At 41.7% G+C, this 22,467-nt stretch overlaps 1 protein-coding gene across 1 annotated transcript in view; it reads right to left on the bottom strand.

The window, feature by feature from the left end:
* The window catches only part of LOC311228905 (MAM domain-containing glycosylphosphatidylinositol anchor protein 2), a gene marked incomplete at its 5' end in the record, with an annotated part of 580,884 nt that overhangs the window by 311,135 nt on the left and 247,282 nt on the right, over nucleotides 1–22,467 (bottom strand). The window contains one exon of the mRNA XM_084314863.1: nucleotides 11,870–12,044. Within this exon, the coding sequence (XP_084170989.1) occupies nucleotides 11,870–12,044 (175 nt within the window). The remainder of the gene's footprint in view (nucleotides 1–11,869; nucleotides 12,045–22,467) is intronic.

Genomic DNA, 22,467 nt, shown 5'->3' with positions numbered 1-22,467 from the left:
CGTACGATCATTTCTAAGCAAAGTGTGGGACTTATCAATTTGAACGTGTGCTTGACTTTGTGCGTATATATATACGCACAGCTCCGACCGTGCATACCTGGCGCCCAGCGGTAGAATATGGAGACTGCAGACGCGGAAATAAGCTTTCGTGCATTACTTCCAAAACTGGCGTGTTCTGTATGAACCGTAATTCATTATAGTTAATTGTAAAATAGCGACATTAGTGTAATTATAACGGGCTCACGCTCGAACAAGAGGTTGGCCTGCTTGTTTGGCACGGGGGGGCAGACACAGAACACCCACCTCCAAACGCGATTAAATATTGTTTAAAATAAAAAGCAAAATACTATTATTTTGTGTCATGTTTCCAAATAAGATTGGTCACAACGAAATGCTTTCTACTTCAATTTGTTAGATTAGAATATATATATTATATATATATATATTAGAATAGATGACCTCCGTTGAAACTTCACTGAGACTAAAATACAGTCTATTTGTGAGCTCCCGCACAGACATGATGATAATAATAATAATAATAATAATAATAATAATAATAATAATAATAATAATAATAATAATAATAATAATAATAATAATAATAATAATAATAATAATAATAATAATAATAATAATAATAATAATAATAATAGCTTCATTTTATATATCACCTTTCAAGAGACCCAATGTCGCTTTACATAGGGGAAAAAAATAACAAAGTAACAAACATAGTGGTGAAAGAAATCGGTGTTTTTCAATGTACATTTGGTTTATAACTGATATATAGAGATGAGCTTTAAGAGCGTCTACTGAGACAGATCTATAGATCTTAATAGCGCTGGCAGGCAGAGGGTGTTGCAGCAGCAGACTGAGATAGAGCTCAGGGTAGGGCTGGGCGATATGGCAAAAAATCATATCGCGATAACGATATGATAATGTTATCATATTTCTCGATATCGATAATTATCGAAATTGTTATAAGTATAATTATTTATTTTTTATTTTTAAACAACATATGTATGTTTATTTTGCAGCAATTCTTTGTCGTTGCCGCCATCTTTAGTGTTACATCCCCTCACACTCCAGTTCTCAGGCTGCAGCTGGTTTAAAAGCGAAAGTAAACCGGCTTCTCTGCTGGCTGTGGCTCCAGGGGAGTTGAACAGTTCTGGCTCTGCTAGTTTATTTTCGATCTTTTGGCGTTTTGTTTTTTAGATTTTTCGATAATTATTTTTTTCGATATTCGATATCGATTATTAAAATATATCGCGATATTTATCGTTATCGTTATATCGCCCAGCCCTAGCTCAGGGCATGCCGAGGTCGCCATCGGCACATACACAAACTGATAAGCAGCAAGAGGGGTGGGTCGGAGCGATGGGGAGAGGTTTGACATCATTAGAAACAGCGTTTTATGTGTGTTAAAGGTTGTTACCATGACAGCGCGTCACATAGCGACTGAAGAGAGGCCGGGCCTGTCGTAAGTTTCCTTCCGGGTAAGGGCAGACTGAGATACGAACCACACAGAAGAGAAGAAGCTTGATCAGAGACTTGGAAGCGATTCCCCCTCCCCCTCCCCTTGCGGGGAAAGGACTGACGTGGCAGGACCACAGAGAAGGCTTTGGAATAACAGCCAGGCCGCAACGATCACCGAGCGGGGTAACATGAGATCATTAGAATAATGAACTTTAGTGTTCCATCAGAGACTTTCGCAGGGACAACACAATCTGATAACATCTGATCTGAGGCTTTTGTTTATGTAATAAACCACGTTTTTCAAGAAAAGGACTATGCGGCCTAGTGTCAAATACTTTACGGTATATGGTTACGGAGTGCATTAAAGGGGAATGACAAAGATTGTACCAGCCAGTATGAGAAGACGAAATAAACACAACGCAGGGTCAGTGGATGGAGAGATGATAACACAAGCCAAACAGACGAAGACGTGATACTGGCCGAACCATCAGAATCTAACAGTGGACAGACACAACATATAAATATGATGATGGGATTCAAGTTCGCGTTTTTATTGATCACATAGGCAGGCTATACATGGCAGTGAGATTCATTGTTCTTGTATGCTCTCGTATTATTGTTATAGTATATGCTATTGTCAAGAAGGAAGTACATTATTTTCAATCGTGGCTTTAATTCGTATAGCCGAGAAGCAGTCTCCTATCAGCTTCATTAATCCCGACCCATCTCAGCCACAGCATAACTGCGACCAGCTATGGAAACAAATCATAAATAGACTACTGTAAATAAAATAGCCTATAACATTATAAAGGATAGGCTATAGCAGGGGTTCCCTTTCTCCCCCGAGCCCCACGATTCCCTGGAGACATATATGAATATGATATAGGCTATACATGGGTCCGTCAGCGAGGAGATTTAGCCATTTGAGAATAGGCTATTATGGCCAAACGAGGGCCTATAGCCTATAAATATTATTAAATGTTTTCATAAGCGTAAGATTTACAAGGTAAAGGTAAAGACAACAGTTATATTAACGATCAAGTTAGTTTACTGTATGCAGGCTTCGCGGGGCTCCGTGTGACATGTCTGTGCCATGCTGTGTTATGTGCAAATTACTGTTGCATAATGTAGGCTATGCATATATAATTTATATAGGCTATACCTAATACCGACAACAAAATAGATTGTATGCCTCTACAAATCATATTATAACCGGTAGCCAATCGAACAAAACGAATAAAGGCATTCATATTCCAGCATGGTTATAATGACATTGACACCAACGCCAAACAGTGGTCAACGGTCTTTATTAGTATTTTGAGCTGTCCAGGCAGAATTGCAGCAATGGTCTTTAGGGAGTCATTGATATCTGACATCACCGTGTACAAGTCCGCCAGCCTGTCGCGTATTTCTCCCATAACACGCGTTGTGTCTTATTGGTTCGACATCGCGTTAAATTAGTTGCTTAGACCTCCGTGAACAATCTCGCTCGTGAAGTTTCTCCGAGTTCGCTCGGGTTAGTCCATTATTGCACATCCCATGGGGGTGTTTCATTACCATATATGGATAATCATGCACGAGCATTGACGGTAAGAACAAATGGTATTTATCAATACGGAGTGTGCGTAGGACCCGTGTACACACGTTTGATAAATCCCGATTTTTCTGTGCATACACACATTCTAAATTCCGCGCGTAGGAATGGAAATAGAACACTTTCTACGCATTGTTGATAAATGAGGGCCCAGGGGCCCGTTACAGGGCAGCAAAGACTGTGAATGAAATCTACTCTAAGTACAGTTACTTTTGTATAATGTCCATAGCTCCATAATTTTTTACTGGATTGTGACACATTTCTTTTCTAGATATTCACCGTTAAAGAAGGTAAAGAAACAATATACATTGTATTTTATGGCAATAACGTTGAGATTTGTTCGACCAGTGAGATATAAACACGAAAATCATGTCAATATTTCTAAGAGAAAAATGGTTGGACTTCTGTAATGAGGTAGTGTAATGAAATGTAGACGTCCATTGAAAGCCCTGGGTCTCCTCTTTCTTAGGACTACAACAATTTCATGATGGCTTCCTTTATTTGCATCTAAATCGTCCTTTTTCTTGTGCAATGCACAGCGATTTCTATAAGCTTATATTTGGCTAATAACACTTAAAATCATTGGTAAACAAACATAGTGCTGAAAATATACACTTTGACTGCTGTTTTAATAGGGTTATGGTCTTTCCTCTTGGCTACATTTGAAAAAGAAACACAACATCACTTAATACGGACGTGAAATAAATCTCGGCCCGGTACTGATCAGGCTTAAGAGGTTAAATGCTAACTTAATTTAGTTGTACCCTGTACTTGTACTTGATAATGACAATAACCATAGAGCACTCCGTCTATTGTATTATTACTGCATAGTCACACCACAGGTACTGTAGTTGAGAAACCATGGATGTGATTGGCTGAGATTACATTGTACGAAAATCTCATTAAGATGTAACCTAATAATTCCTGATTCCTAAAGCATCACCGCCTGTACAGTAATTGCAACGTTTGCATCTAGTTGGTTATTAATACATTTGTATTAAATGTTGATTAAACTGTTGTATAATACTATCGTATACCGCGGTCAGTCTGATTTGGCACCGCTGCCCTGCTGGGCTTCGCCTCATGTATTATCACTTAATTCTAAGTGCATCTCGATGAAATTGATTCAGGGTAAATTAGGTTCCCCAGACAATACTATCATTAAATGGCTAAGTGGATTGTTCAGTAGGGGTACCTTTCTAACTTGGGACCCAAGCTGAGTAAATTAGTCTCACCCTAGGACCGCAATCACATTAAGATGCTTATTATGTGGGAGGCCCGACCAGAGACAGGCCTGCGACCCATTTTTGGTCCGGACCTCGTGGTTTAAGAAACCCTGGTGTACAGTACAGTATCCCTTCCCTCAACGGCTGTCTGCATCAGGGGGCACCCTGGGGGGCCTATCAGGCTGAACGTGTGATCGAAGAGCACCAACGCCTGTCTCGCTCCACTGCTCATCGACTCAAGAGGTGGAATGGGACAATCAATGATGAATCAGTAAAAACAATAACACTGAATAGCCCTTTTCTTTGACGAATGCGAACAAATCCATCCCGACTGTCACAAATTCGTACACAGTCTAAGAACGTGTCGTGATAATAATAAAGGAAAGCTTTTAAACTTAATTAGCGTGTATGTGGACACACTATCTCTGTATTTTCTCTCAGGGCAGGGGGTAGGTTTCCATTCCTGTTGGCCTATTTCCACCTGTTGGTATTGTTCTATTTAATGCTCTATAACTCCATATGTAAACATCCCAGAACCATGGCTTAAATTAAAGAAGACCCCTGTACAATTACATGTAATAATAACTTTAAATGATTATAATAATATATTAAATAATAATATTTAAAACAGTGTTGCAAATCTTGTGTTTACAGTGAATGTCTCAGAATCCTATTAGCAAAACAGGTCATACATATTCTGGTTCACACACTTCTTGTCCAAATGTGTACCAAATTTGAAGTTGATATGTAAAACTACTCAGGTTTTATATAGTAATTCAAAATATCAAAATATTTGTACCATATGCTCAACACAAATGTATGTGTATGAAGCAGACAAAGTCATGGTAATAAAATAATGCAATGGACATTTAGTCAAAATCGTTTATATAAGGCTGCTGGCTTTCAATTGCAAGCAAACTTGAAATCGCAAGCATGTCTAGTCAAACATTCATGTATAAATACTCAGAATGAGATAATCAAAGTGACATTAATTGAGTTAAGTCATATGCCCACTGTAACTACAGACGCATGTTGTGGCATTAATTCCAGCAGTCTGATCATTTACACAGGCCAAATGCACCCCTTATCCCACACTTGATTCATGTTCTGTCTCATTAAAGACTTGAAATCTGCCCAGAGGAAAAAGAGCTCAGCAGCACACTCTAAACTCTTTTTATGTATGCTGTAACTGCCATTTCTGAGACAATGGGCCTCATTAACGAAGCGATATAAGAACAGAGTTCCACTTATTTTGTTCTTAACTTTTTTCTTATTTTGTTCTTACCTGGGATTCAGCAATGTTTTCTTATTTTTGCTTTTCTCTTAGGCAAGACCAACTTTTAAGAGTGGTCGAGAGCACTCTTACCCAGATAAGAAACTCTTACCCAGATAAGTAACATTTTAAAAGCCTACCATTGGTCAATTGCCCCCAAATATGACTTTAAAAACGTGTTTTACTAACTAGTATAGTAGTATGTCCTACTGTAGAACATGACATATTAGCATGACATATCTCATTTAGTAATGTCAATACTGAACGACTGCGTGCGCACGCACGCGCACACACACACACACACACACACACACACACACACACACACACACACACACACACAGTGCGCACAGTGCGCACAGTCGTTCAGTATTGACATTACTAATGAGATGTCATGCTAATATGTCATGTTCTACAGTATGACTTACTACTATAACAACCCATTAGAATAATAGAAGCCTACTTTGCTGGAGCTATTTTGCACGTATACACTCATTTTATTTATCCACTCTGATTGGATGGTGTATTGTACTTGTGCTGTGTATAATAGCAATACATTTGAATCTAATCTCATTTTGAGATCAGTCACAAATCGCTTCCGCGATACCTGTTGAATAGATCAGCATGGTGCAGATGCAATGCCAAACCTCGCCTTATAAGGAGCTGGCGGGGCGTGTCTGTATGCAAATCAAATGAACAAGAACGCGCATTTCAGTTTAAAGGAATACTCCAACATTTGGGGAAATTAGCTTATTTGCCATCTACCCTGGAGTTAGAAAAAAATATACATACCCTTTTCTTCTCTGTGCATGCAGTAGGAGTAGAACGATGTTGGGAACTAGGCTAATGGAGGAACCTACTTCCAGTGACAGACGCTAAGCTAGGATAACGGTGCGCATCTTCCTACTCCTACTGCATGCACAGAGAAGAAACAGGTATGTATCTTAACACTGCAACATTTTGGGAACCCTGGAGTTAGACAAGAAGATGCATACATTTTTCTTCTATGTGCATGCAGTAGGAGTAGGAAGACATTGGGAACTAGGCTAATGGAGGAACCTACTTCCAGTGACTGACGCTAAGCTAGGCTAACGGTGCACGTCTTCCTACTCCTACTGCATGCACAGAGAAGAAAAAGGTATGTATCTTCTTGTCTAACTCCAGGGTAGATGGCAAATAAGCTAATTTCCCAAAATGTTGGAGTGTTCCTTTAAGAATGAGTGGGATTCATCATCAAGTCAGTCAAGTCAAGAGTTTTATTTGTCACGGCATACAAGTATACAATGAAATGCGGGTGGTCTTGCCCGCAATGATGTGCAATACAGTAGTAACAACATATAATAGAATCCAATAAAACAACATTGTGCAATAAACAGGTAACATATGGCATATCGGTATTTGTACATACGTTATTTACAGAGCATGGAGGACATGCTAGGTCCTTTGGTAGTGCATATACACTGTTACTGTTACTATACTATTTTTAAAGTGACCTTTCCTTAGTGGCCATAAGTGTGGGCGTGTGCAGCATGAGTGTGTGCTTGCTCATGTTAAAGTGGCTGCTAGTGTGCGAGTATGTACAGCGTGCGTGTCGTGTGTGTGCTCATGTGTGTTTGTGTGTGGAGAGTTCAGTGTTCAGTGTTCAAGGCTCTGATGGCCTGGGGGAAGAAGCTGAGCCGAAGTCTCTCTGTCCTAGTAGCTGGGGTTCGCAGGCGTCTGCCTGACCTCAGCAGCTGGAACAGGCTGTTGTTGGGGTGGTGCGGGTCTTTCATTATTCTGCAGGCTCTGGATTTGCACCTCTTGTTGTATAGAACCTGCAGGGGAGGTAGTGCAATACCTGTGGTACGCTCGGCTGAGCGCACCACTCTCTGTAGGGCCTTCTTGTCCTGTGCCGTGCTGTTTCCATTCCAGGCAGTGATGTTCCCAGTCAAGATGCTCTCTACAGCTCCGGAGTAGAAGGACTGGAGTATCTTCCCAGATACTCTGAACTTCCGTAACTGTCTCAGGTGGTAGAGGCGCTGCTTTGCCTTTTTTACGACTATGTGTGTTGTCCATGTCAGATCCTCTGAGATGTGGACCCCCAGGTACTTAAAGCTGCTCACCCTGTCCACGGTAGCCCCGTTTATCCTCAGTGGTGTGTGTGTCTCCTGCTGTCCTCTCCTATAATCCACGATCAGCTCCTTGGTTTTACCAATGTTCAGGAGCAGGCTGTTGTCCTGGCACCAACGTTCCAGTACCTCAACCTCCTCCCGGTAGGCCTTCTCGTCGTTGTCCGAGATCAGCCCCACCACCACTGTGTCGTCTGCAAACTTCACTATGGAGTTGGAGCTGAACTTGGCCACACAATCGTGTGTGTAGAGTGAGTACAGCAGGGGGCTCAGAACACAGCCCTGGGGGGACCCGATGCTCAGGGTGATGGTGTTGGAGGTCTGACCCCCCACCCTGACCGCCTGGGGTCTTTCACTCAGAAAGTCCAGTACCCAGGCGCTCAGGTGTCCCTCGCGGACTCGTTTTCTGACGCTGGGATCATCACAAAGGCATGTTTTACGATGGGGTTCGGTAAAATAGACATTACCTTTGTCAGCAGGTACACCAAAACCCTGTCCACTCTTGTTCCAAAGTGTCTGAGTCAGAACAGGAACAATTTAAATAAATAACGTTAGTTGGCTCTGGCAGCGCCCAACAGATAACGTTACATCCTCAGCCTGTTTGAAAATACTAGAATCCAACATAGTCTGGTGAAAATGCACCTTATGTTATGGATGGATCGTCACCGTTTGTCCTTTTCTTAATAATATGCAATAGTTTGCTCTAGGCGATCGCCATTGCCGAATGTTAGTTGGCCCTAGTCTGGAGTGCTCTCAACTCTGGTGTCGGCGACTACCGCAGAGCGGTGAACAGATAGTGTTACATGCTCGGCCGGTTTGACTATAGTATTTTTATGATTTACCAGAAGTGCTGAGTCCAATGTAGTCTGGTGAAAATGCACCTTATCATTAGGGATGCACGATAATTATCGGGCCGATAATTATCGGGCCGATATCAGCAATTATGACGTCATCCCGATAAACTCGATAACGTTATTGATAGCTCCGATAACATATAATACATTTTTTGGTTAAAATAAATCCGGTGTGGGTGGATTTGGATGAAGGGCGCTTGTTTTTATTATAGCCTCCTCCCGTTTTGCCAGTACTGTGGTAAAACTGATAGCGTGTGGTTTAGGAACAGGGAGCTTTTCACAAATCCAGCGCTCCCTTTCTTGGCTGTGACGTAGTCACGTTACATTCGGAGACAGACAGTCGATCTGCCAATTACGTCCCACGGCTTGCACCCACCTCTTCTTCTTACCACCAATCAGAAGCTCTCGTTCGTTTATTTACCTCCGGATTGTCAGCCATTACTCCACTCTGAGCTAACGTTATCTCCCCGCCAGCCACATTGACAAGTACCAGCGCTTATACATTACTGGCAAATGTCTTGTTGCACTTGTGGCAACGAGCGTTGTCAGCATCGACTTTAGTAAAATAGACCCAGACTTTTGAACATTTCGTTCTGTCCGCCATTATGAGAGCAGAGCTGTCTGTACTCGGTGTGTGTGTGTGTGTGTGTGTGTGTGTGTGTGTGTGAGTGAGTGTGTGTGTGTGTGTGGGAGGGGAAGAGAGGAGAGAGCAGGCAGCCCGCTCCCCGCGCAGGCAGAGACACACAGAGGCAGGAGAGATATAGACAACGGCCAACAAGATTAGTTTGCGACGTTTAAATTCCTCAAAAAAGAACTCCATAATTTCTCGAGTACCGATAGCAGTACCGATGACGTCGGAGCTTATAAATACTCAAAAAAAAAAAAAAAAAAATGTGATAAAAAAAAATATATATATATATATATACAGTTAAAAAAAAATTATAATACAATAAATATCGGTTATCGGTATCGGTATCGGTTTGAGGAGCATAAAGTTATCGGTATCGGTGTCAAAAAATCAATATCGTGCATCCCTACTTATCATCCATAAGTGTGATCGTTTTGTCCTCTTCATAATAATCTCCAATAGTTTGCTCACCATTGAAAAAATAGTCGGGCTCTGGGCGTACTCGCTTCCGAGAGCTACGGCGCGGTGATACACTCCTAGCGGAGGACAATGTACTGCCCCCATGTACTCAAAAGGTAGGGAGAGACTGCCACCTATCGGAATTCGATCATCATTTCAATTATAATTCACTCAGAGTTACCAGGATCACACAACAAGGTCCGGCTGACTGTTTAGTATAATAATAATAATAATAATAATAATAATAATAATAATAATAATAATAATAATAATAATAATAATAATAATAATAATAATAATAATAATAATAATAAAAACAAATTAAAAGAATAAAACAATTTGGCAGTTAACGCATGGGCGACAGAAACGAGTATACTAGTTTTTGGCGTTCAATGAGTTCATTAACAGACAGTTACGAAGAAAAAATATGAGAGATAGTTAAGAGAGTATTGGTGAATGAGGCCCAATGATCTCTGCTACAGTACCTGCTGCGCTCTGTTGCCCTCTAGTGGCTTGTCTGTTCTATATAGTACAGGGGTCTCAAACTCGCGGCCCGCGGGCCAATTGCGGCCCGCTGGATGATATTTTGCGGCCCCCTACTTGACATCAAAGTAAAAAAATAAATATTACAAAAAGATTTAAAACAATTTTATGTTGTGGGACTTGTACAGCACTTTGTTCAACTTTGTCAGTGGTGTAAAGTTTAAACCTTTTTAAATCTTAGACAAACAAAACACTTTGCTTTCATGAAATATTGTAAGTCGTCATTTGAGGCTTTATAAAAGCAGCACAATGAACACAAATCTGTCAGTGCCGAGTCCGACCTCATCTTAAATAACAAACAGCATTGCTTGTTGTAGTTAACAAAGAGAGGCAGAGTTGATTTTGCAAAAAAAAATAATAATAAAATCATATATAATATTTGATGCAGCCCAGCCTCACCCAGACTCTACCTCCAGCGGCCCCCAGGTAAATTGAGTTTGAGACCCCTGATAGTAGGTGCTGTGAGGCACTGACATGGCATGACATCAAGATGTGCATTTCAATCTTGCGATTACTGTATTCCCCTAATGCATAATTCTTTTGAATAGGTGTTTTGTTTATTTTGTCCAAAACTACATGGGAATAGCACAGAATGGGTACAGTATGTCTGTAAAGGGGAGACTTGTGGGCACCCATATAACCCATGTTCATTCAGATATCTTAAGGTGAGAGGTGAAGGGATCTTTTTAATGGCCATGCCAGTTTTTGTGGAGCATTATTTAGCCCCCTTCCCGATGAGCTAGCATGACATGCTTGGTACCTAATACCTATGGACTCCTTAGGTCGTCAAGTTTCATATCATATTGTGGCAACCCCTGGGCTCACAACACACAACAGAGTGCATAGAGTGAGAGCAGACACTCCCCTTCCAGCTAGGAGAAGTAATTAACCACTGCTACTTCCCTGTTCACTCTCTGTAGCCAATTGGCACATGGATGTGGACACACCTGGGACCAATTCCCTAATCAATGCCAGAGAGCTGTATTTCTCGCCTGACAGCCAGAGGAGAAAGGAGAGAGGACCCCACACTTAAAAGGAGGCAGACAACGGCACTCTAAAACCAAGAGTGACACCAGTGGAGCACAGCCCCCTCTCCAGGCTATAAGACCAAAACCTTTGTATGAAAAATCCCTCTGACCGGAGAAGACCCTTTGTTTTTTAGCTCCACCCAACTCTTCCAGTTAATATCAATAAACCTATTTGTGTTCAAATGCTGACCCTTGTCTGTGGTGTTGTAGCCACAATACCTTCACGCTAGCAAAAAAAATGTGCACGCTAGAACCTGCAAAAGACAATAATGTCAGGTCAATTAATTTGACCAACCACTAGGGGTCCTCCACAAAGAGGTTAATTAGCATTCTCACAGGTGCATCTGGGTCTATTTGGATGCAATACCTCTGTGTTTTATCTTTGGGAAGGAGAGAGGAGCGTGCTCACACTCAGTTATTAGGTTTCCATTCCTGTTGGTCCGGACTTTTAATTCCTAATGAACTCTAAAATGGCCAGCATAGTACTACTGACTTCACTACGTCTAGTCACAAGAAAGACCCACCTCAAACCCTGCCCTCTTTTCGTTATCCTCCAGTCACAACTGTTTCTTCCCTCGGACGAACAGAAAAGAGGGCAGGGTTTGAGACAGGCCAATTCCTCGTGAGTCCTCGGTATTGGAACACAAACATGAGGTTATGTGAGAGTCAAGCTCGATACTTACAGTAGACGTCCACCCTGATGGACTTGATGGCTGGAGAACCCAGGCCGTTCTCAGCCTTGCAGTAGTAGCGACCTCCCTGGGTCCTCTGGATCTTTGCGATGTGCAGCGTCTCATTGAAGACACTGGAGTCCTGGAATCGGTCCGACACGCTGCCCGCAGTCTTGGTCCATCGGATCTGGATGGGAAGAGTATGTGATAAGTATATGGCGAGTACTTGTACTAATACGTTCCTGGCCAAATTCCCAATCAGGTCTCTGACATCAAGGCCACCTAATCATCCCCACCCCTTAATTGGCTGATATCAATCCCTGTCTCCTGAGCCGTTCAGCCATTGTGTAGTGTGATGTGTGCCTGGTGCCAGTGTATGGCAGCCATTGAGGCTGCGTAGCCCAAGGTTGGGTGCTACCAGTGGTGGTGAAGGAGGCAATTTCCACCCTACATTGTGGGGAGCGCTTTGAGAAAAGCGCTATATAAATGTAAATGTAATGAATTATTAAGTACAAGAGGTTGACAGCAGCACAGGCGGAAGATCGGTCATCCCTTAATCAGAAGGTTCCTGGTTCAATTCCTGGCTCCTCCCGGCAGTGTGTCAAAGTGTCCTTGAGCAAGACACTTAACCCCTAACTGCTCTCGATGAGCAGGTTGGCACTAGGGCTACAACGATTCGTCGACAACGGCCCACGTCACCCTAAAAACATTAACTAACATTAGCTGCTAACGCTAATGCTAACTAAGCTAAGCTAACCCTGGAGTTCCAATAGTGAGGAAAGGGAGGGGGGGGGGGGGCTGAGCCAGTCTCTCCCTCCCTCTCTCCCTCTATCCCTCTCTATCTGTACGTTAAATGACTATAAAAACTAACTGGATAGTTGATGATAATAAATATTTCACTTCATTAGCCAAAATATTACATCCATAGATGTGTGAGTTGGCCATAATAAGGTAATTTATAGGCCTGATATTCTATATTCTATATTCATATTTCAAATATCATGTGTCCGGATGGCAAAATTCAGTACTGTATCTACAAAAACCCCTTTAAAGGGGAACTATCTTACTATTTCTTTCACTATTTGGGCAATTTTACACAATTCCTGTGAGTCTATGGAACACATCTGTAAGTTTTTTTTAAATTTTTTGTATTGTTTTGTATTTCTAATCAAGTACTCTAGAGCAGTGGTTCCCAAAGTCGGGGTCGCGACCCAAAGGTGGGCCGCGAGCAGCCACGGGTGGGCCGCGAGATGATTTAAAAAAAATAATTTTTTTTTTTTTTTTTTTTTGTCAGGCCACTGAACTTAGAAGCAGGCCAGGACAGTGTTTCTAGTTGTATTCTAAAATTCTATTCTATTGTATTCTAAAATGTGACTATATGGTTTTATATTAACTTAATAAATAAACTAAAACGAAAAATCTACTTATTTCAACGAACATTTCAAACTAAATAACAGATTATGCACATAAAACGCTGAAAACAACCGAAGCAACAATAGTATTTTAATGAGGCTATTATTATTATCATTATTATTTTGCAACAAGTTAGCCCTCTCATAAATAGCACATATAAATGAATAACTACCTTGAACTAACTTAATAGGATTGAAGTGATATTTGGCTTAAAAAATCGGTCGCCTGGCAAAAAGAAAAAAAAAAAAAACAGACGATGTGCATTGGGCCGCGGCTCTCTGACGCCTTATTTTCTGGGCCCCGGCCTGAAAAGTTTGGGAACCCCTGCTCTAGAGCAGCATTTTCTGCACTTCCAGATTCCAAGCTGTTTTTGGCTGGGCTCTGCCCATACTCACAATGCACTTTGAGTGACAGTCACCCACAGTCTGCACTGGCAGACAGAGAGAGAGAGATAGAGATAGAAAGGGAGACAACTTGTTTCAAATGACGATATATACCCCCATGAATATCGGATCGGAATACGTGTGGGAGTGTGCTCTATGATATTTTGCAACAGGTTGATGTGACACGAGTGCTGATAGAGAGAGAGCGAGAGAGAGAACGATTAATTTGGGCCTCACAGAGTTAACCTCTTAAGCCCGAGATAGTTTCAAGTTTCAAGTTTCTTTAATAGTTGTCATACAGAAGTACAGAATACTTTTATACAAAATGCTTCTTACTGTTACGCTCCAGAGACTGTGCAAGACAAGATAAGTATGAAATAAAATAACATAGTATAGCATGTAAATTAGAAGTAAAAAAAATGAGGTCACAGTGTTCAGTATAGACATATGTACAATGTTCGATGCAGAATAGACGTAACTGAGTTACCATATAATATACAATACTATGCAGTGTACTAATATACAATACTATATAGTGCAAGGCAGAAATGGGATGAGGTGCAATTTAGGTACAATTTACAGTAGGTGTACGAGTTGTAGTGCAAATCCTTTATCAATAAATATAAAGTGTGTTTGTGTGATCTAAAGTGTGGAGAGTGGGTGCTGCAGTGTGTTGTTTGTTTAAGTGAGTGTGTGCGTGTGGGTGTGTGTGCTGTGTGCATTTGATGGTTGTTGCATAGTGTTTATTGTTTGTTTAGCAGCCTGATGGCCTGGGGATAGAAGCTTCTTCTGAGTCTTTCTGTGCTCGCCTTAAGACTCCGGTATCGCTTGCCTGACCGCAGTAGTTCAAAGAGGCAGTTGTTCGGGTGGCTCGAGTCCTTAATAATTCTCTTAGCCTTCCCCCTGCACCGCTTGTTGTAAATGTTCTGGAGGGTGGGAAGCCCCCCTTTAATTGTGCGTTCGGCTGAACGTGTCACTCTTTGTAGTCTGCTACGGTCTTGTGCAGTGCTATTCCCAAACCAGGAGGTGATGTTGCCAGTCAGGATGCTCTCTATTGTACATGAGTAGAAGTTCCTAAGGATCTTCTGACTGACTTGGAACGTCCTTAGGCGCCTGAGGAAGTAGAGGCGTTGTCGTGCCTTCTTCACAACACTGTCAATGTGTGTGGTCCATGTCAAGTCCTCGGATATGTGGGCTCCGAGGTACTTGAAACTTTTCACTCTCTCAACCGGTGCCCCGTCGATGCTGAGGGGGCTGTAGTCCTTGACCCCCGACCTCCTGAAGTCCACAATCATCTCTTTTGTTTTGCTGACGTTCAGGGAGAGGCAGTTCTCCTGACACCACTGTGACAGATTCTCTACCTCTTCCAGGTAGGCCCTCTCGTCGTTGGCAGAGATCAGGCCCACCACTACTGTGTCATCAGCAAATTTGATGATTGTGTTGTTGTTCCGCTGTGCCACGCAGTCATGTGTGTACAGGGAGTAGAGGAGGGGGCTCAGAACACAGCCCTGGGGGGCCCCTATGTTGAGCGTGATGGATGAGGAGGTGCAGTTGCCTGCTCTTACCACCTGGGGTCTGCCCGTCAGGAAGTCCAAGACCCACTGGCAGAGGTCATAGTTCAAGCCCAGGTCCCTGAGCTTGGCTATGAGTTTGGAGGGGACTATGGTATTGAATGCTGAGCTGTAGTCGATGAACAGCATTCTCACATAGTTCCCCTGCCTCTTGTCCAGGTGTGATGCTGCTGTGTGCAGCACATGGGCTATGGCGTCCTCCGTGGACCTGTTGGGGCGATATGCAAATTGCAGGGGGTCCAGGTTGATGGGGAGGGAGGAACAGATGTAGCCCTTCACTAGCTTCTCAAAGCACTTCATGGCTATGGAGGTGAGGGCTACAGGGCGGTAGTCGTTGAGGCAAGCGGGCGTAGATTTTTTGGGTACAGGGATGATGGTGGACTTCTTCAGACAGGTGGGGATGACAGCCTGTTCCAAGGACAGGTTGAAGATGTCAGTGAATACCGGGGCCAGTTGGTCGGCACAGACTTTTAGGACGCGGCCGGGGATGCCGTCCGGTCCTGCTGCCTTCCTGATATTCACTTTTTTAAAGATCCGTCTCACCTCATGCTCTGTTACCCTGAACACTGAGTCTCCATCAGCAGACCCCCCCCCCCCCCTCTCCATTGCCGTGGGTTGTAGGCTGGTGTTGTTATTCACAGCCTCAAACCTTGCATAGAAGGAATTGAGATCATTTGCTAAGGAGATGTCACTGTTCAGTTTGAGGGAGGTGCCTTTGTAATCTGTCATTGTTCTGAGGCCCTGCCACATGCCTCTAGAGTCAGCCTGTTCAAACTGAAGTTCAACTTTATCCCTGTAACGCCGTTTTTCCTCTATTACTGCTCTCCTGACGTTGTATCTTGCCGTCTTGTGTTCTTCCATGTTGCCTGTCACCAGCCCGGTGTTGTAGGCTGATGTGCGCACTTTCAGAGCCTCACGGACAGATTTATCTACCCAGGGCTTTTGATTTGGGTAGATTCTAATTGTGGTAGAGGGGATTGTTTCTTCTACCAGAGTACAGACAAAGTCAAGCACCGTTTCAGTGTATTCGTTAATATTGGCTGTGTTATCACGGAATACCCTCCAGTCTGTGCATTCAAGTGCAGCTTGGAGTGTCTCCTCTGACGTCACGGTCCAACGATTAACCTCTCGCGAGACCACCGGCGTTCGCTTGAGACTTTGTTTATACTTTGGCAAAAGAAAAATGGCGGCGTGATCGGACTTACCGAATGGGCTAAGAGCCTGTGACTTGTACCCATTCTTAAATTGCGAGTATACAGTAAAAGTGTATATTTTCAGCATTACGTTTGTTTACCAATTATTTTAACTGTTATTAGTGAAATATAAGATTATAGAAATCTCAGGGCATTGAGTCGGAAACCGGCGCATATTGACAGGAGGAAGTGGCACAGCCAAAAGTGAGTGTAGTCTTTTGAAGGAAGAGACTCAGGGCTTTCGAATTTCGAAAAACGACCCTACCCAGCTCACACCAGCCCCTGTCAATCATCTGAATTCTGGATTAACTTTTTTATTTCTCTTATTTTTTGGGATTATCTCCCACAAACCTGAATGTTATTGCCATAAAACGGAACGCAGTTAGTTTATCTACCTTTCTGTGAACGTCTTGCAAAAAACGGTGTTGCAATACGATGAAAAATGGTGGAGAAATTTACATTATAAAAAAGTTGGCAGAATTCAGTACTGTATCTACAAAACCTTCTGTTTAATCATCTTCCCTTTATTCATTTGCTTAGATTTTTCAGGTCTGGTCAATTTTAGCATGGTGTTATTCACAGTCAAAGATATAAGATACCAAGAACATGCAAATGGACCACCCCTGGATAAGAGGAATCGGTAGTCACGGAGGCATGCAATTCCGGGAATCGGACAATTAGGAACCGGTTCCCAATCGATTCCGATTCTCGATTCCCATCCCTACATATGTGTATATCCTATATAAAATAAATATTGTAATCATATCTCATGTGCTGGTACAAGCACTATCATAGCGTGGAGTGGAGAGATAACACACAATACATGTAATAAATCATGGACATATACTGTACTAAAAAGCTATTTATAATTGTTGGCCGGTAAACAATCTCTCTGGCTGGTAGTTTTTTTAATCTAAAGCTAAAAAGTTAATTGTGTTCCCTATTTTTCAGCATTTAACTACAGGCATGGATACTGTCATAGTAACAGGGCGGCTGTTATATAATTTCAAGATAATAAAGTAGCTATAATGAGCTATAATGAGTCAATAGATACATTGAAATGTATAATGAGTCAATAGATTTGACTTGTTCACAATCTGTAAGTCGCTTTGGATAAAGGCGTCGGCTAAATGACTAAATTGTAAATTGTAAAAGCAGTAATGGCATGTAGGTTACTCACCCTACTCATGTACAGTAGGCATCCACACTACACAGCATTTATAAACGTCATAAATAAACATCATGGCTCTTCTCCTAGTCTGGGTATTCAGTAGGTGGTGTCACAGAGGCAACTACTCATGGGACCTGAGGATTCTAGTAAAACATTTAGAAATATTCAATAGCAAATAGAATACATTTTTCTGGTAAATTAATAGTTTAGATTAATCGACGAATCGATCAAATAATCAACAGATGAATCAATAACAAAATAATCGTTAGTTACAGCCGTAGTTGGCACCTTGCATGGTTGCCTCCGCCATGTGTGAGTGAATGGGTGAATGTGAGGCATAAGTTATAAAGCGCTTTGGATGAAAGCACTATATAGATGTACTGAAAAGTACTACAAAAGGAAACTGTAAAATTCCACCTATTAATTTACAAATAATGATGTTGTTATTGTGATTGTGCTAGTCCAATCCCTGATTCACATGATATATAATGGGGCTCATATATATTATTGCCAGCATTTAGATATATATCTTGTTGGATTTGGGAGTTTGTGAACATCATTCCATTAGTTGGATGGTTAAATCAAATGTAGCTGATGTATTGTAGCTTAGTCTGTTCAGGAAGTGCCTAGCATAGCCGTGTTGTCTCTGCATAAAATAACACATTTAAAATGAAAAGACAAGAGACTTCATACAAATACAAAATTATTGTATTTAAAGGAGCAATAGGCATAACTTCAAATCCTTAAACCGAATTAAACAATACCCTTCCCAATCAGAACACATCAGGATGCCTCCAAAGCCACGCTCCGCTAAGTAGCTAGCAGGAAGTTATGTGTTAGCAGCAGGTATTTGTGTACGCATGCAACTGTTATGGACATAACAAGCGAGCGTGTCACTAGAGGGTTTGATAGACAGCTCGCTTGTTCCAATCACTTCACTTGGATGTTGTTGTTTTAGATCCTGCCTCTTACTGAAACTATGGATTTATTTCATGTCTGTGTCAAACATCTAGTTTTTTTTAGTACTATCAATTACTGTCAAGATATAATAAGACATGTTGCCAAAAATTGGTGGCAGCCTATTGATCCTTTAAGGTGAAATAAGAAGTAAAACTACTCCCCCTCCTTGGGTAGAAAAACAAGAAATAATCATTAACTGGAGGAGGTATAGTAGCAGAATAATGAAATAGACTATTCAATTCCATTATTTATTTATTCATTGAATTATTGTATCGTTGATTGTAGAGGCTCTGTCTCATGGCCAATTACACTTGACACTTTATGTGTCAATTATTTGTTTTGACTGTCATCCTGCACGGTAATTATGTCTTATTTTCAGACTCCAATGCTCCAATGCGAACAAAACTCTCTTTTTTCCCCCTAAACCACATGGTCATTATCTTTTTTTTTTTTTTTTTTTTTATATTGTGCTTTTGAAAGGCTTCTGTCAATTGATCATTGGCAATCTGTGTAGACGGCCAAAAAAAAGTTGTAGAGTCAAAAAAACAGATCACTATCTATCTTATACCCTCTGGGTGAAGCGGGTATCTGTATGAAACAAGAGGAGAAATGGACTGGGGGGAAAAAGTATATATATAGTTGTATCTGGTCTCACAGCGGCAAAAAATCTGATAGCATCACGATGGTTTCAACCGGAAAAAATGTGCCGGAAGGTATGGGTTCTTACCTATCTCGATGTGATTTATCTAGAAATTTCTACAGCAAGAATTTTAGGTGTCAGTGAAACCAAAATTGCAATCTGGTTAGAAGTGGTGGAGAGAATAAAAGCTAGCATATGAATTGTAGTGCCTGGTTAGAAACGAATGAAAATGGATGGATTATCCAAGTGGGGGTCCGGGGGGGGGGGGGGGGGGGGGGGGGGGGGGTGAATGAGCGAGAGAATAATTGTAGGGTATTAGATAGCAAGTATTAGGTATATATCTCGTATACTACATTTATAATGATTCAAATGGTGATTTCATTGGATGTTTACTGTTAATGCTTGTGTGTCTAATTTGATGTTATGTTTAAAAAAAAATATATATATATAGAGAGAGAGAGAGAGAGAGAGAGAGAGAGAGAGAGAGAGAGAGAGAGAGAGAGAGAGAGAGAGAGAGAGAGAGAGAGAGAGAGAGTATATATATATATAGGCCTAACAGATGAGGCCCGGTTAGCCCATGGCATGCTGGTGTAATGATAGGTGAAATAGTGTTACTGTGCAACATGAGCCTGTAATTGACTCGCTATCATGTCGCTCTCCTGTTCCCATTAAACCATACGACGTGCTGTGATGAAGACCACCTGAAGCGCCTGAAGCCCCCCACTTCCCACCCCCACCCCATTCCCCCTGCACAATCAGAACCGGTACAGCACGGTGCTCCGTTCATAATAAGTTGTCGCGCGTGTATCTCCGTCTAGGCGGGAGCGGCGGGGGCTATGCACCTACCCATTGGCAAAGGTGATAGCATCGCCTAGGATACTGATAGCATCCCATTTTGACAGAGATAGCATCAGACGGAATGGGGGATATCGCTGCATGCATGGGAGGATGGTGATTGGGTCCTTTATCTAGGGAGATCGCAGGTCTTGCCAGCTAAGCTGTGTGTGGGGTTTTAGCCATGTTCTGTTTCTTCCGTGGCGCTGCATCTGTGCAGAGAAGACAGAGTTTGGTCATTTTGGAAGAAAAAAAAGATAGAGATTGAGAAAGGGAATAGGAGAGGGGAGGAGGGCTAAGACCCCCGATACAACCTCATATCCCTGAGGCTTGTTTGGAGCTTGAGGCTGCTGAAAGACAGAGGGGAGACTTCAGATAGAAATTGGAGTTATTCATTACCCTTCCCTGAGTCTCCGTCTGGCCTCGGGTGTTTCTGTTCAGAGTGCTAGAAAAAGAAAACTAACCAGCCTGACACCCAGAGACTGTGTGTATTGTATTAAAAAGCTGACACAGAACAACACACTGTTTCCTTTTCATCAACTTCTGGCTTCTCCCAAAGGGGACGTTCTCTGAAAACCTTGTGGTTGCTCTGTGTCATCCCCCTCTCACGGACGTCAAATGTTATAAATCATAAATGTTTTGGTCATAAATGTTAAAGGAAAATGTATCGCCATGGATACAGAGCCCAGAGATTCCTTCAATAGGTGTGCAGTTTCAAATGCATCAAGGTTTAAAGAAAACATTCCATGACTAGGAATACGCTCAAATTCAAGTGTGCGATTGATCGCTAAAGTCTGAATACATTTGTGGCCCCATTACAGCAGTTAAGGATGGCTCGAATTCAGCAAAACAAGCTCTGAGGTTAAACAAGCTCAATTAGATGGAGCAAAGTTTTTAAATTTCTTGCCTCTCTCCTCCAAGTGCTCCAGACCACTACACCACTCCCTGTGTGAACACAAAGTGAGCTGGCTCATGGCGACCTCAGCAGAATTCATTATTCTCGAAGCCTACTGTATATGCACCATTCATCACCTCAGCCTTTTTGTATCAACGAGCCTCGAGTTTCAAGAAAAGCACACTATCAATTAGGGCTGACCTCAACTAGTCGAATAGTCGACTAATCGATCGAAATGAGCCATAGTCGACTGCCAACCTCTTAGTCGAATGAAAACAATTAATAAATAATAAAAAAAAGAGGAAAGAGGATTTTCACCCATCTAATGAACACACTAGACTAGACAAATATCAAGATGTATCCATCAGTGGACTAATTGCATGCTTTTGCAGAGGACAATAAACCTTCAGTCGACTCTTTCAGACATTAAGCACCCCCCTCAGCCCAAATGGAATGATAAAAAAAAAAGTATAATTATTATTATTTTTTTATTTTTTTTGCATTCACTACCAGTCGACTATTGGCTATACAAATCCTTAGTCTGGTACAGGCCTACTATCAATAGGCACTTTCAGACCAAACATTTCTGGCGAGAGGAACTACCGACTGGGGGAGCCAAGACCTACATACCTTCAGGGCTTTTCTTTTCTATTTGCATTCAATAGGAGAGCTGCAGTGACAGCCGACTGTGCTTTTGCCTTCCTTGGAGACGGACAGTGGCTGGGCGCAGTGTGTGGCCAAATAGCAGATGTTGGAGATAACGTTACTTCACCTATAAACACAGCAACACTGTTTATCTAGTTGTAACTAAAAGATTCGCTAAAAAAAAGTTAATGGTTTTTGTGTGTAGATCACATTGGATTGATCAACTCACAATTAAGCATTTCTTTGTTTGGATAGATTTTATGCAGACACATACTCATAACCCGAAACGGACCATATTGATGCAAATTGCAATGTCTCTTTTCCATGGCTGGGAGACCAATCACTGTTTTTAGACGTCTTTAAAAAATCTGCCATTTTGTCCTTATGTTATAATATAATGTAATGTTGTTGCAATAACAGAAAATAGTCCCGTCCATACCTAATGATTGTGTGTGGTCACTGTGTTCCATATCATTTTAAATTTGCAGTTTTGTTTGTCAGACCCTCCAGTGGAAGCTAGAGGACTTCTTGGACCTGAATGTGACCTCCTACGATGACGCCAGCCGTTACTAAGTACCGTGTGGCAGCACAAAATGAAACTTCTCAGGCCTACAAGTACAAGACTGTCTGAGATGACAAACAAAATTTCATAAAAACGAGACAGACTTTCAGTATGATATAGCATAATGTACCTTATTTTAGGTTAAATTAACATTCCACTATACATGATCAATACACAGATTTATTCATCCGAATTTTCTAAAATGTTGCACGTTATATCATTGCATTAAAAAAAACATGAAACGATTTGGTTCCTTGGGAAAATGGCAACATCATTGCAGTGATAATGGCACTCTCTGTAAAGTAAGAGGCTCCCTGATAGAAATATCAACATTTGCTTGGCA

The sequence above is a fragment of the Notolepis coatsorum genome (genome assembly GCF_963971535.1).
Source record: "Notolepis coatsorum genome assembly, chromosome: 5".
In the NCBI taxonomy this organism is placed as follows: domain Eukaryota; kingdom Metazoa; phylum Chordata; class Actinopteri; order Aulopiformes; family Paralepididae; genus Notolepis; species Notolepis coatsorum.
The sequence above is the reverse complement of the archived record's forward strand: the minus strand, read 5'-3'. Positions and strand labels throughout refer to the sequence as shown.